This window comes from Mandrillus leucophaeus, unplaced genomic scaffold (assembly GCF_000951045.1).
Source record: "Mandrillus leucophaeus isolate KB7577 unplaced genomic scaffold, Mleu.le_1.0 Scaffold244, whole genome shotgun sequence".
Taxonomy (NCBI): domain Eukaryota; kingdom Metazoa; phylum Chordata; class Mammalia; order Primates; family Cercopithecidae; genus Mandrillus; species Mandrillus leucophaeus.
In genome coordinates, this window is record NW_012102521.1 from 1001076 (window position 1) to 1012323 (window position 11248).

Sequence of the window (11248 nt, forward strand, 5' to 3'; positions counted from 1 at the left end):
CCCAGGGGGCCCTCTTTGCACAACAAGCAGAGTTCAAGAGGGCTTTGGAGGCAGGAGTCTCACACTGCATCCAGATCTTGGGGACTGCAGGCAGCATGAGGGCTAGAGTGCTTCTTGGGTGTAAGATGAGCCAGGGGACAGTGAGGACACAACCAGCCCTCACTGAGGCCCAGTGCGCCCCATGCCCCTGGACAGGTGGCAACGGGTGGACCCCCATCCTCGCCTGCCTTGAGACCCCCTGTATACAGGCCCTCCCTGGGCCTTGCCGGCAGTCGGTGAGCCACCAAGTTAGTGGAAGTCCCTCAAGGGGCTGTTGGCCGGGTGGGGAAGGTGACACATGCCGGAGGCTCAAAGGAGCTGGTAGTCTGAGTGGGAGGGAGGGGAATGGGGGTCATGGTAGGACAGGCTCAGCTCCAGGTGCCTCCACCGCCCTGCAGGGCCTGGGCTGCCTAGAACCCCGGGGTGCTGCCAGGAACGCGTGCAGTTCTGGAGATCCATGGGTTGCCAAGCAGTGGAAAAATTTGGGCTCTTGGAGGAGCTAAAAATACAGTGTGGCAGCCCCTGCCTCCTAGTTCCGGAATCCTCTCCTGCCGTTCTGCCCGCCCACCCCGTGGAAGACAAGTTCCCTCCCTGCACCCTCACCACCAACGCTGGCTCAGGGCCCAGAAGCATCCATCCCTGTGCCAGTGCCAGAAGGGCCACACTGCGGCTGCCTGCCCACTCCCAGGCAGTGGCCCCCGCAGGCGCTCATGTGCCCAGCCGGTGCCTGCCCTACCCACGCCTCTGCTTCAGGATCCCCAGAGCCCCTTGGTCCCAGGCACACAAGGCAGTACCTGCCTCCCCAGGGCTGTCCGGCTCAGGGCTTGGCCTGTTCCTCGTGGGGAGCCTGGACTCAGGCAGACCTCTCCCTTCCCTACCAGTGGGGCCTTCACACGGGAGGGGGCTGTTCCAGGCAGACTCAGAACATGTCACAGTGGGGCCTCCAAGCCCACTGGTGCTGGCTGAGGGCATAGGACCCACCACACGGTGCTGTGGAAGGCCCTCCTCGCCTGGTTCCTGGGAGGCAAGTGAGGGAGCCGAGGCCTGGGGGCTTCAGGGGCTGGCTCAGGTCCCTCAGGTACCCAGGATTCAGGCCTGGGTACCCTAACCCCAGCCCGTGTGCCACTCAGGGTCATGGGCCCATGCAGGAGCCCCCAGCTACTCTCCACAGCTCGGGGCTGGGCCTGCCTCAAGAGCCCACACTCCCCGGCTCTGGTTTTCTGTCTGCACCGCAGGGGCTGGGCACATGGCCTCAGGTCTAGTGAGGGCCAGCGATGTCCCTGTCCCCACCCACACCACACACTCAGCTTGACTGCTGACTGCCAGGCGGGGCAGTGGCCCAGCGGCTTCCCGAGTGTCAGTGCAGCTGCCCTAGCGTGTAGGCATTCGGATGGAGGTGCTGGCAGCACCACACCAGGCTGGCCAGGCCCAGGCCCAGAGGGGGACCCTGCCTGCAGGAGCTGGAGTCTGAGGGGAGAGGCGTGGCCCTGTCCTCTGGAAGCCCCACGCTAGTGCTGAAGAACCACGGTGACGTCCCACTAGCGTGGGTGGGGTGAGCCCCTCAGACCTCAGGGTCCTCGTCTGCAGAAGACCTGCCCTGTGCGGTTCCGTTGGTGCCGGTGGACTGCTGGGGGTGGGGTGGATGGGACACCCCTTCTTGGTGTCCTGACCCTTTTGCTGTCTGAGGCGTGGGGTCTGGCCTGAGCCATGGGTACTGGGCCCTGCAGAGCCTGGATGGTCCTGCCCTGCCTCAGCCAGAGTTGGTGTCGGCTGTAAAAAAGATTGCGAAGAACGCAAATTCCTGTGCCTGTGGGGAGGTGGCCACGCCCTACAGCCGGGGCTGGGGAGCTCTGAGGACACATTCCTGTGCTGGTGGCCCCGCCAACCCACTTTCCAGATGGACAACAGAGAAGGGCAGCCTGCCCCGGGGCACACAGCTCAGCAATGAGACTCCCGCCCCCTGCCCTTCTCAGTTGGCACTGGCACCTTCCAGGGTATTGTTCCCCGTAGCCCCGTGCCCCTGAGATTAGTACACTGTGGGTTCCTTCTGGAATCCTTGCAGAAGTGGACACCACCCCCCAGTAAAAACAGGCAAGGCTGTTTGTGCAGAGCTGGCTGTAGCAGGGAGTCGGCCACTGCCACCCGCGTTTAGCAGATACTCAGGCGGGCGGGGCAGTGGGAAGCCTCATGGTTTTCTCATGGATATTTCACTCTATACATAGAAAGCTTTTTATAGACAAAGGGAAGGCTCGGGGATGCCCTGAGAGAGGCTGCTGGCTGGAAGTCGGGCTCCTATGATGGGACAAAAATCACAGAAGTTGTCAGTTATTAACGAGGTCCCGGCCGTTTGGGGCCAGTGGTCAGATTGCAGGTCAGACTGCTGCATATATGGTCTGGCCGTGGTGTGTTTGCAGGTTCAGCCTCATGCTGAAAAGCAGTTGGAACATTCCCCATCGTAGAGACCGGGGGGCGCAGATGAGATCGGGCAGCCTTGGTGGCATCGCAGAAGGAGGAAGGCAGCTCTGGTCTCATCCTCCAGGTCCTCAGCTGGAACCCTGTCTGTGCTGGGCCGTAGCCCAGCAAGGCCCTGCTACACTCACTGCCCCCAGACAGCACCTGGTGGGGCACGGTCAACCGGGGCAGCTCAGACACAGAGCTGGGCACCCAGGCATAGGGGTATGGAAAGCTGATGGGCAGGAGGGCCAGTTTCCTCCCACCGTGGCTCCACCCCACTGACCAAGGGGGCTCCTCTTGACTGGGGTCTTTCAGGGACTTGCACAGGGCAAGGAGCACTGGGCAGTGCCAAGAGGGGCAGTACTCAGATCAGGGAGCACCTTTGAGTCCAGGGACACCCTGGGGCCTGGGGCACAGGTGGCTCGCGGAGGCACTGCTTGTCTCTAAAAGGTCAGGATTTTTTGCGTGGAGGGACCCCTGGGGCTCTTGGCTGGAGAGGACACTCTGGATGCCAGGGGCCGGGCCTGGGAGAGTTCATAACTCCGTCCGCTCAGCCTGTGCCAAGGAGACTCTGGCCAATGGACGCGGGGGAGGAAAGGAGGGTCAGTTCTGGGGCCTCTTTAGGCAGCAGCAGCCAAGGTGGGTGGGAATACGTGCAGAGACTCGGCTGCCTGGCTCTTCATGGTGGCGGGAGCAACCCCTACTGCTACCAGGAGGGGCGTTGGGGACCCGGGTGGCTCTGGCAGCTCAGCGGTCCGCAGCAATGAGAAGCCAGGGGAGCGTGAGGAGCAGCCCAGGGCAGGGCCCAGAGTGGGTGGGCAGAGGCGGCCGGAAGGTCCTGCGCATCTGGGTGAGTGGATAGCCACTGGGTGACCAAGAGGGCCGGGCCTGGGAGGGCAGCTTAAAACCACAGTGGGCCAGGGGCTCCGGGCTCTCTGCTGTACAGTGCCCAGACCAGGACCCCCTGCCGGGAGGACGGGCATCCCAAGGACAGCCTCTCAGGATGCTCCTGGCAGCCTGATGCTGGAGGTGCGGAGGAGGAAACTGAGGCCTAGGCAGGATGAGTGACTGGGCCCAGGTCTGCTGGTGAGGGCCCGAGCTGGGGACTCGCAGATCAGAGCTCTGGCTTACACCTGTCAGGCTGCCTCCTGGAAGGAACCCGCTGGCCCCCCGGGGCAGTTGAACAGGTGGAGGGCTGAGGGGTGGTGCGGGGAGTAGGGGCTGGACTGCCGGAAACACCAGGCTTGGTCGTGGGCCAGGCTGGGGAGTGGGCCTGAGACCTCAAGGGCAGGTGCTCCAGGACACTCTCCCAAGGCAGGAGGGGAGGAATGGGGCCTCCAGCGGTGAGGACAGCAGCGGGGCTGGGGCCAGAGCCGCCTGGGGAGGCAGGCGCTTGGGTTCTCAACCCCGCTTGGCTTCTGTGACCTCAAATGCCCCTCGGCCGGGGGTCCCCTGACTTACCAGGCTGTGCATGCGGGACCTCCAGTCACAGCGCAGTCGTGCCCAGGTGAGGGACTGTGGGCACAGACCCAGCTTCTCTGGGACCCAGCCGCCTCCAGTTCCCCACCTGTGGCAGGAGGTATAAAGTGCCTGCCTTGGAGGTGGTGGGAAGCCAAGGGCCAGGGTGGAGAGTGCTGGGCCAGGGTGGAGGCTCAGAGCGTGTCCCTGCCAGGCCCGGCCCCCGAGCTCCCTCCCCGAGGCTCCACGCAGCCGTTCTCAGACGCTAAATATAAGATCTGAGCCATACATGGTTGCAGGAGGGCCTGGGATGCCCCTGACCTTCGAGGCCAGTTCCCAGGGTCTGTGGCTGGGGACAGCGGCTGGGGAGATGTGGTGGCGTGGAGCTGATGTCAGAGGTGCAACCGCCTGTCCTGCTGTTCTGTTTTGGGGAAAGGCACATGTTGGGGCTCTTCTGGGCTGGGCCTGTTACCAGGGTGTTCCCAGGGCTGAAGTCAGACCTGTTGCGACTGAATTCTGGTTAAACCCTGAGTGCCAAGGGTCTCCGTCTTCCTGTTGGTGTGAGCCCCCCACCCACATGCAGATGGGCAGACTGAGGCCCAGGGGAGACCCGGGAGCCGCCTCTTCTCCCCAGCCATGCTCTTGACGCTGTGGGCAGCCCAGGCAGTGCCTGAGGTTTGGAATCTCCCTGTCCATATTGTCCACTGGGGCCGGGGAAGTGCCCTGGGGTGAGATAAGGGAGCCTCAGATGTGCCGTTTTGTTGCATCATGACCACGGGTAGTGTTCCAGCCAGTGGAGCCTCCCGCTCCCCCCAGTCCTTCCCAAGCTCATCCGGTCCTGTCAAGTCGCAGGGGCCGTGCTGGCCTCGGAATTTCGGTGCAGGTTTCTGAGCCGGCTCCTCCCCTCCTAGCTCTGAGCCTGGGGGTCCACATGCGTGCAGTGGGGCCCTTCCTGCCTGCCGCCTCAGTTGCCGAAATTCGGTCAGGGATGAGTACAGGGAAGCCTAAGATATAGTGGGGGACACAGAGCTATTCCTAACCCTCAGCATGGCACGTGAGCAGGAATTGCAGCAGAGAAACTGAGGCTGAAGGATGTGGCCAGGAGGACAGCCCCCATCCCCTCCCCGCTGACGGCTCCCTGCCCTCTGCCCGCAGCTCAGCAAGATGTCGGTGAAGGAGGGCGCACAGCGCAAGTGGGCAGCGCTAAAGGAGAAGCTGGGGCCACAGGACTCGGACCCCACAGAGGCCAACCTGGAGAGCGCGGACCCTGAGCTGTGCATCCGGCTGCTCCAGATGCCCTCTGTGGTCAACTACTCTGGCCTGCGCAAGCGCCTGGAGGGCAGCGACGGCAGCTGGATGGTGCAATTCCTGGAGCAGAGCGGCCTGGACCTGCTGCTCGAGGCGCTGGCGCGGCTGTCGGGCCGCGGCGTGGCACGCATCTCGGATGCCCTGCTGCAGCTCACCTGCGTGAGCTGCGTGCGCGCCGTCATGAACTCGCGGCAGGGCATCGAGTACATCCTCAGCAACCAGGGCTACGTGCGCCAGCTCTCCCAGGGTGAGCCACAGTGCGGGAGGGCCTCCCAGGCGGACACTAGGGACCTGGTATGAGGCTTCAGCCTGGGGACCCACCAGGAGGAAGGCAGCCAGACAGGCAAGGAGGGCTTCCTGGAGGACTGGCTTCCTGGGCTCAGGAAAAACATCCACATACACTCCTAATCTGAGGCTTCCAGGTCACCCCAGTCCCCGCACTGCTGCACCAGCGGTCCCCTTGTGCCCCCCTGTGTTCTGTGGCTCTGCTCCACCCTTCCTCCCCATCCTGTGCTGGCTCCCACCCTCTGGCCTCTCTGCCCTTGTCCACACCTCGGCGGCAGGAGTCACCTGAGTTAGAGATGCAAATCCACCCAAGTGGCTCCTACATACACCTGCCTGGCTCCAAACCCTTCAGCCTCAGCCTAGACAGAGCCCTTCAGGTCTGGCCCACATCTACTGATGGTGTCACCCTCCACCTCCCAGCGCCTTCCCCAGCGTCTCCCTCCCTGCCCTGTCCCCTACTCCAGCACCCAAGGACCTCGTCCCCGGCAGGCAGGCCTCTTGTCTCTGCCTCTGCTCATGTTTTCTGCCTTTGTGTCTTCCAAGGTCCTGAACTAAGCCCTTAAGCCCCAGCTCCCTTTCCCCTCCTCCAGGAAGTCTCCCCAGCCTGTGCCCAAAGTTAGTCCTGGCCCCTTGAGAGAACCCCTTGCTGTGCCGCTCCATGGCTGCTGCCAGGTCCCACCGATGCTTGGGGATGAGCTAGGGTGGGCAGTGATGGGCAGGGCGGGACCCACGGGGCAGCAGGTACCTATGCAGGCAAGCAAGCCAGAGGCACCTCGTTTCTGTTGGACCCAGAGGACAGAGGCAGGTGCAGGGACCAGCCACTCTCGGCCTGTCTCCCCAGCCTGGGCCTGGCAGGGCTCCTCTATGGAGTCTTTTGTGAATTGTTCTCAGCAGGGTCAGATGAGAGACACCCCCAGAACTTTCACAGCTCCAGGGATGGGGTGGGAGGCAGGGGTTCATAGGAATGAGGTTATGTCTGCCGTAAACACAGTAAGTGCTGCATTGGGAGAAAACCTGGGCCCAGAGCCAGTGACAGGATGGGGCGGCTGCCTCCAAGCCCTTCCCTGCAGGGTCTGGCCCTGTGGTCCAGGAGCAGAGTCAGGACACCGAGGAGTGGGCAGCTCGTTGGGTCCCAGCCCTTTGTTCAGCACCGCGGTGGGCCACGGACAAGTGCCCGGCACCCCCTGGCCTCTGCCTGCCAGGCCCAGAGCCCCAGCCCTGAGCCCAGCTGCACAGGCATAGGAAAGGGTGCATTGGCCCTGCTGAGCCTGCCCACTCCACCCTGGCAGCCCTGGACACATCCAACGTGATGGTGAAGAAGCAGGTGTTTGAGCTGCTGGCCGCCCTGTGCATCTACTCTCCCGAGGGCCACGCACTGACCCTGGACGCCCTGGACCACTACAAGGTGGGTGGCAGGGCCTGGGCCTGAGCACGTGGGACTCCCTGCCTGGGTGTGCCCTGACCCTGCCCTCCCCGCAGACGGTGTGCAGCCAGCAGTACCGCTTCAGCATTGTCATGAACGAGCTCTCCGGCAGCGACAACGTGCCTTACGTAGTCACCCTGCTCAGCGTGATCAACGCCGTCATCCTGGGCCCCGAGGACCTGCGCACGCGCACCCAGCTGCGGAATGAGTTTATCGGTAAGCGCCTGCCCTGGGCTGCATGCCCGCTCCTGCCCACCTCCTGGCCAGTGCATCTCATGCTGCCATCCACCTGGGGAGATGGGAGCACCACAAAACCTGCCCCCGGCCCAGGGTCCCAGAGGAAGGCACCATCTCGGGCCTGCCACCACCTGCGCCTTCGATGGACATGGGCCTCAGAACGCCTGGGGGTCAATCCTGGACCGTTCTCAGTTACGAGGCTGGCCAGGCAGTGGAGTGGGACAGGGGGCTTGAGACCTGGTTCCCACCCTGCCTGTTCTGAGCCCTGAGTAAGCATCACTGTGTGTCCAGCGTGACGTCTCCCCTCATGTCTCCCCTCTGGAGCCTCAGGTCTCTGGTGTCCCGTGACTGCAGCAGAGCAGGCCGGGTGCTCTGGGTGGCAGAAGTGAACTGGGGACGGTGGGGTGTGGCCTCCAAACCCTCTGACCCTGTCCGTCCCTTTGCAGGGCTGCAGCTGCTGGATGTCCTGGCTCGCCTGCGGTGAGTCCCCACTGTGGTGGTCCTGCCGGCTGCCCCTACTGCTCCCAGGGCCAGGCCCACCTGCCCTTTGGATCCCAGCCACCTCACCTAAGCAGCATCTCCAGATGGCAGGGAGGTGGCTCCCCCGGAGTAACCCCAGGGGGTCCAGCCAGAAGCCAGGTCTCAGGCTAGAGTCCAGCTCACTGTCCCTGGCAGCTGCCTACAGAAACTAGGGTTGCAGCAGCCATAGAAAGGACAGATGAGCTCATATCCTTTGCACACCGTGGATGGAGCTAGAGGCCGTGATCCTAAGTGAACCAACCCAGAAACAGAAACTGAAATGCCAGTAAGAGGGAACTACAGGGTGATTCACGTGGATGCAAGATGGAGACAGGACACGGGCTTCAGGAGCGAGAGTTGAAAAACTACCTACAGGCACAGTGTTCATTGCTACTTGGTGTCAGGCCCACTAGAACAAGGGTCCCCAACCCCCCAGCTGTGGACCGGTAGATGGCTTGTTGGAACCGGGCCATGCAGCAGAAAGTGAGTGGTGGGCAGGCATTCCCGCCTGAGCTCCGCCTCCCGTCAGATCAGCACTGCATTAGATTCTCACTGCGCACACACACGAGGGATCCAGGCTCCTCATGACAATCTAATGCCTGATGATCGGGGGTGGAACAGGTTTATCCCTAAACCATTCCCGTCACCCCAATCTATGGAAAAATTGTCTTCCACAAAACCAGTCCCTGGTGCCGGAAAGGCTGGGGACCACTGCCCTAGAAGGCTAATCCCCTACGTTACACAGTGTACCATGTGGCAAACATGCACAAGTACCCCCTGAGTCTAAAATAAATTTTTTTAAAAAAAGAAACTAGGGTTGCCAGGTACTGTATGGGACATGAAGTTCATTCAGGTTTCAATACACAACAGACAATGTTTTTGTGTAAATATATCCCAGATGTTGCATGGGATATACTTATGCCAAAAGTTACTCGTTGTTTGTCTGAAATTCAAATTGAACAGGTACTCTGTAGTTTCATTTGCTAAATCTTGCAGCCCTGCTGAGAACCCACATAGCTGGGAAGCTCTATCCCAGGCCTCAGTCAGGACTGTACTCAGGGGAGTCAGCTTGGAGGAGCCCAGGGCTAGAACGCCTTGTGTTGAAATGGCCTCGGGAGCCAGGCACAGTGGCTCACACCTGTATTCCCAGCACTTTGGGAGGCCAAGATGGGCAGATCACCTGAGGTCAGGGGTTCGAGATCAGCCTGGCCAACGTGGTGAAACCCCATCTCTACTAAAAGTACAAAAATTAGCCAGGCATGGTGGCATGTGCCTACAATCCCAGCTACTTAAGAGGCTGAGGCAGAATCGGTGGATACCAGGAGGTTGCAGTGAGCCGAGATCATACCACTGCACTCCAGCATGGGTGACAGAGTGAGACTCCATCTCAAAAAAAAAGAAATGGCCTCAGGGAAAGTTTGCCCGCATGAGTGCCTGTGCTCCGCCAGTGTGGGCTGAAGGGGGCCGGCTCTGCCTGCAGAGGGCTCTGCTCATTGACGAGACTGAGATGACTGGCAAGTCCTAGGCCCAGTGAACACTAAGGTCCCTCCTGCTCAGGCCAGAGCCCCGCCCCTCCTGTATCCATGCAGCCCTGTGAACCCACCTCAGGTGTGGTCCTCACTGTGGCCACACAGCTCCCAGAGGAGGGCCTTCCCTCCCCCAAGGTCACGGCCCGGTTCCATTGTGTGCCACCTCCCCAGGCCTTAGTGCATGTTACTCGAAGGGAGTGGGAATACTCGCCCTTCCCCTTCCCGGGGGCATGCGGCTGCCCGGTGACCTGGGGGCAGCCTGTCAGGGCGCAAGGCACTGACCTGGGAGCTGCCACTCTTAGCCCACCATCCCTGGCTATGTGGGCCACATGTCAGCCACAGCTGGCCACGAGCTGGCTCAGAGTCCCGGGTGGGCTGAGCAGGGCTGGTACACTGGCGCCGACCCGGGCTGCCCCATCTACGTGTTGGTGGCAGCAGCAGCAGGCTCAGCCCACCTGGCATCTCCCACACAGAGACCTGGAGGATGCCGACCTGCTGATCCAGCTGGAGGCCTTCGAGGAGGCTAAGGCTGAGGACGAGGAGGAGCTGCTGCGAGTCTCTGGTGGGGTCGACATGAGCAGCCACCAGGAAGTCTTTGCCTCCCTGTTCCACAAGGTGGGCTGGGGGCTGGAGGCTCGGAGGGCAACCCTCCATTGCAGGCTGTGGCCCTGAGGTCCAGAGGCTGGGCCTGGAACGGTCCTCCCTGCCCTGGTCAGACCCTGCTGTGACCTGGCCGTGGCGCCAGCTCTGGGGTGAGACTCCAGGGAGCAGCAAGGGGCCAGGGGTTGGAAAGGGAGCTGGTGCCTAGAGTGGGCAGCCTGGGGGCAAAGCCAGGGCCTCAGGACCCAGAAGGACGAGGCTCCAAAGACCAGTGCGGCCCACAGCCGGCTGTACTGTCCTGGGCCCCAGCTACCCAGTCCCCATCAGGTGGGATTCAGAGGCCTCAGGGCCTGGTGAGGGGCTAAGAGGCTGAATTCCCGTCAAACTCAGGCCCTCCCTTCGTTCCCTGAACCTGGCAGCTCTCATCTGGGGGGCAGTTGTGTCCCCAGGTGGCATCTGGCAACATCTGAAGACATTTTTGGCTGCCATGACTAGGCAGGGGGTACTATTGCATTGAGTAGGTTGAGACCAGGGGTTCTGTTTAACATCCCATAATGCACAGGACAGTCCCACATGTCACCAGTACCACAGTCGCTGAGGGTCTCATCTCTAGGGATCCGTGGGAATAGAGGGGGTGATGGGGCTGGATGCCCTGGCAGATGGGCCAACAGTTCTCAGTCCACCGGGGAGGGGTCGGCTGCTGACCCGCACCCCACACTCGCCCGTCCAGGTGAGCTGCTCCCCGGTGTCCGCCCAGCTCCTGTCAGTGCTGCAGGGCCTCCTGCACCTGGAGCCCAGCCTCCGCTCCAGCCAGCTGCTCTGGGAGGCCCTGGAGAGCCTGGTGAACCGGGCCGTGCTCCTGGCCAGCGATGGTGAGGGGGTGGGGCAGGGGTGTAGGCACAGCCTGGTGGGCAGACACTGGGGTCTTAGACCACGGGGGAGGGGGCCTGTCCTTGGCCCCAACCCATCCTCTGCCTAGCGGAGGTGGCCACTTTTTCCTGCCTCCTCCTCAAGCCCCCATCCCTCCCTCCCCCGCTCCCTTCTCGCTTGACCCTGGACATCCCCTACTGCAGCCCAGGAATGCACCCTGGAGGAAGTGGTTGAGCGGCTTCTGTCTGTCAAGGGGCGACCCAGACCGAGCCCCCTGGTCAAGGCCCATAAAAGCGTCCAGGCCAACCTAGGCCAGAACCAGAGGGGCAGCTCCCCGCAAAACACTACAACCCCCAAGCCCAGCGTGGAGGGCCAGCAGCCAGCAGCAGCTGCTGCCTGTGAACCCGTAGACCACACCCAGAGTGACAGCGTCCTGAAAGTTTCGCAGCCGAGAACCCTGGAGCAGCAGGCGTCCCCTCTTCCCCCATCCACCCCCCTGCTCCCTGGTTCCAGTGCTGAGCCCCCT

The 11248-nt window shown here is 62.3% G+C and overlaps 1 protein-coding gene across 1 annotated transcript in view; it reads left to right on the top strand.

Moving 5' to 3' along the window:
- The first annotated feature begins 3148 nt into the window (after positions 1-3148).
- INF2 (inverted formin, FH2 and WH2 domain containing) overlaps positions 3149-11248 on the top strand; it is a 20517-nt gene continuing 12417 nt past the window's right edge. Inside the window, exons 1-8 of the mRNA XM_011982916.1 lie at positions 3149-3343; positions 5107-5506; positions 6834-6949; positions 7024-7183; positions 7651-7684; positions 9726-9867; positions 10583-10724; positions 10926-11241. Of these exons, the coding sequence (XP_011838306.1) occupies positions 3257-3343; positions 5107-5506; positions 6834-6949; positions 7024-7183; positions 7651-7684; positions 9726-9867; positions 10583-10724; positions 10926-11241 (1397 nt within the window). The 5' untranslated portion in view covers positions 3149-3256. The remainder of the gene's footprint in view (positions 3344-5106; positions 5507-6833; positions 6950-7023; positions 7184-7650; positions 7685-9725; positions 9868-10582; positions 10725-10925; positions 11242-11248) is intronic.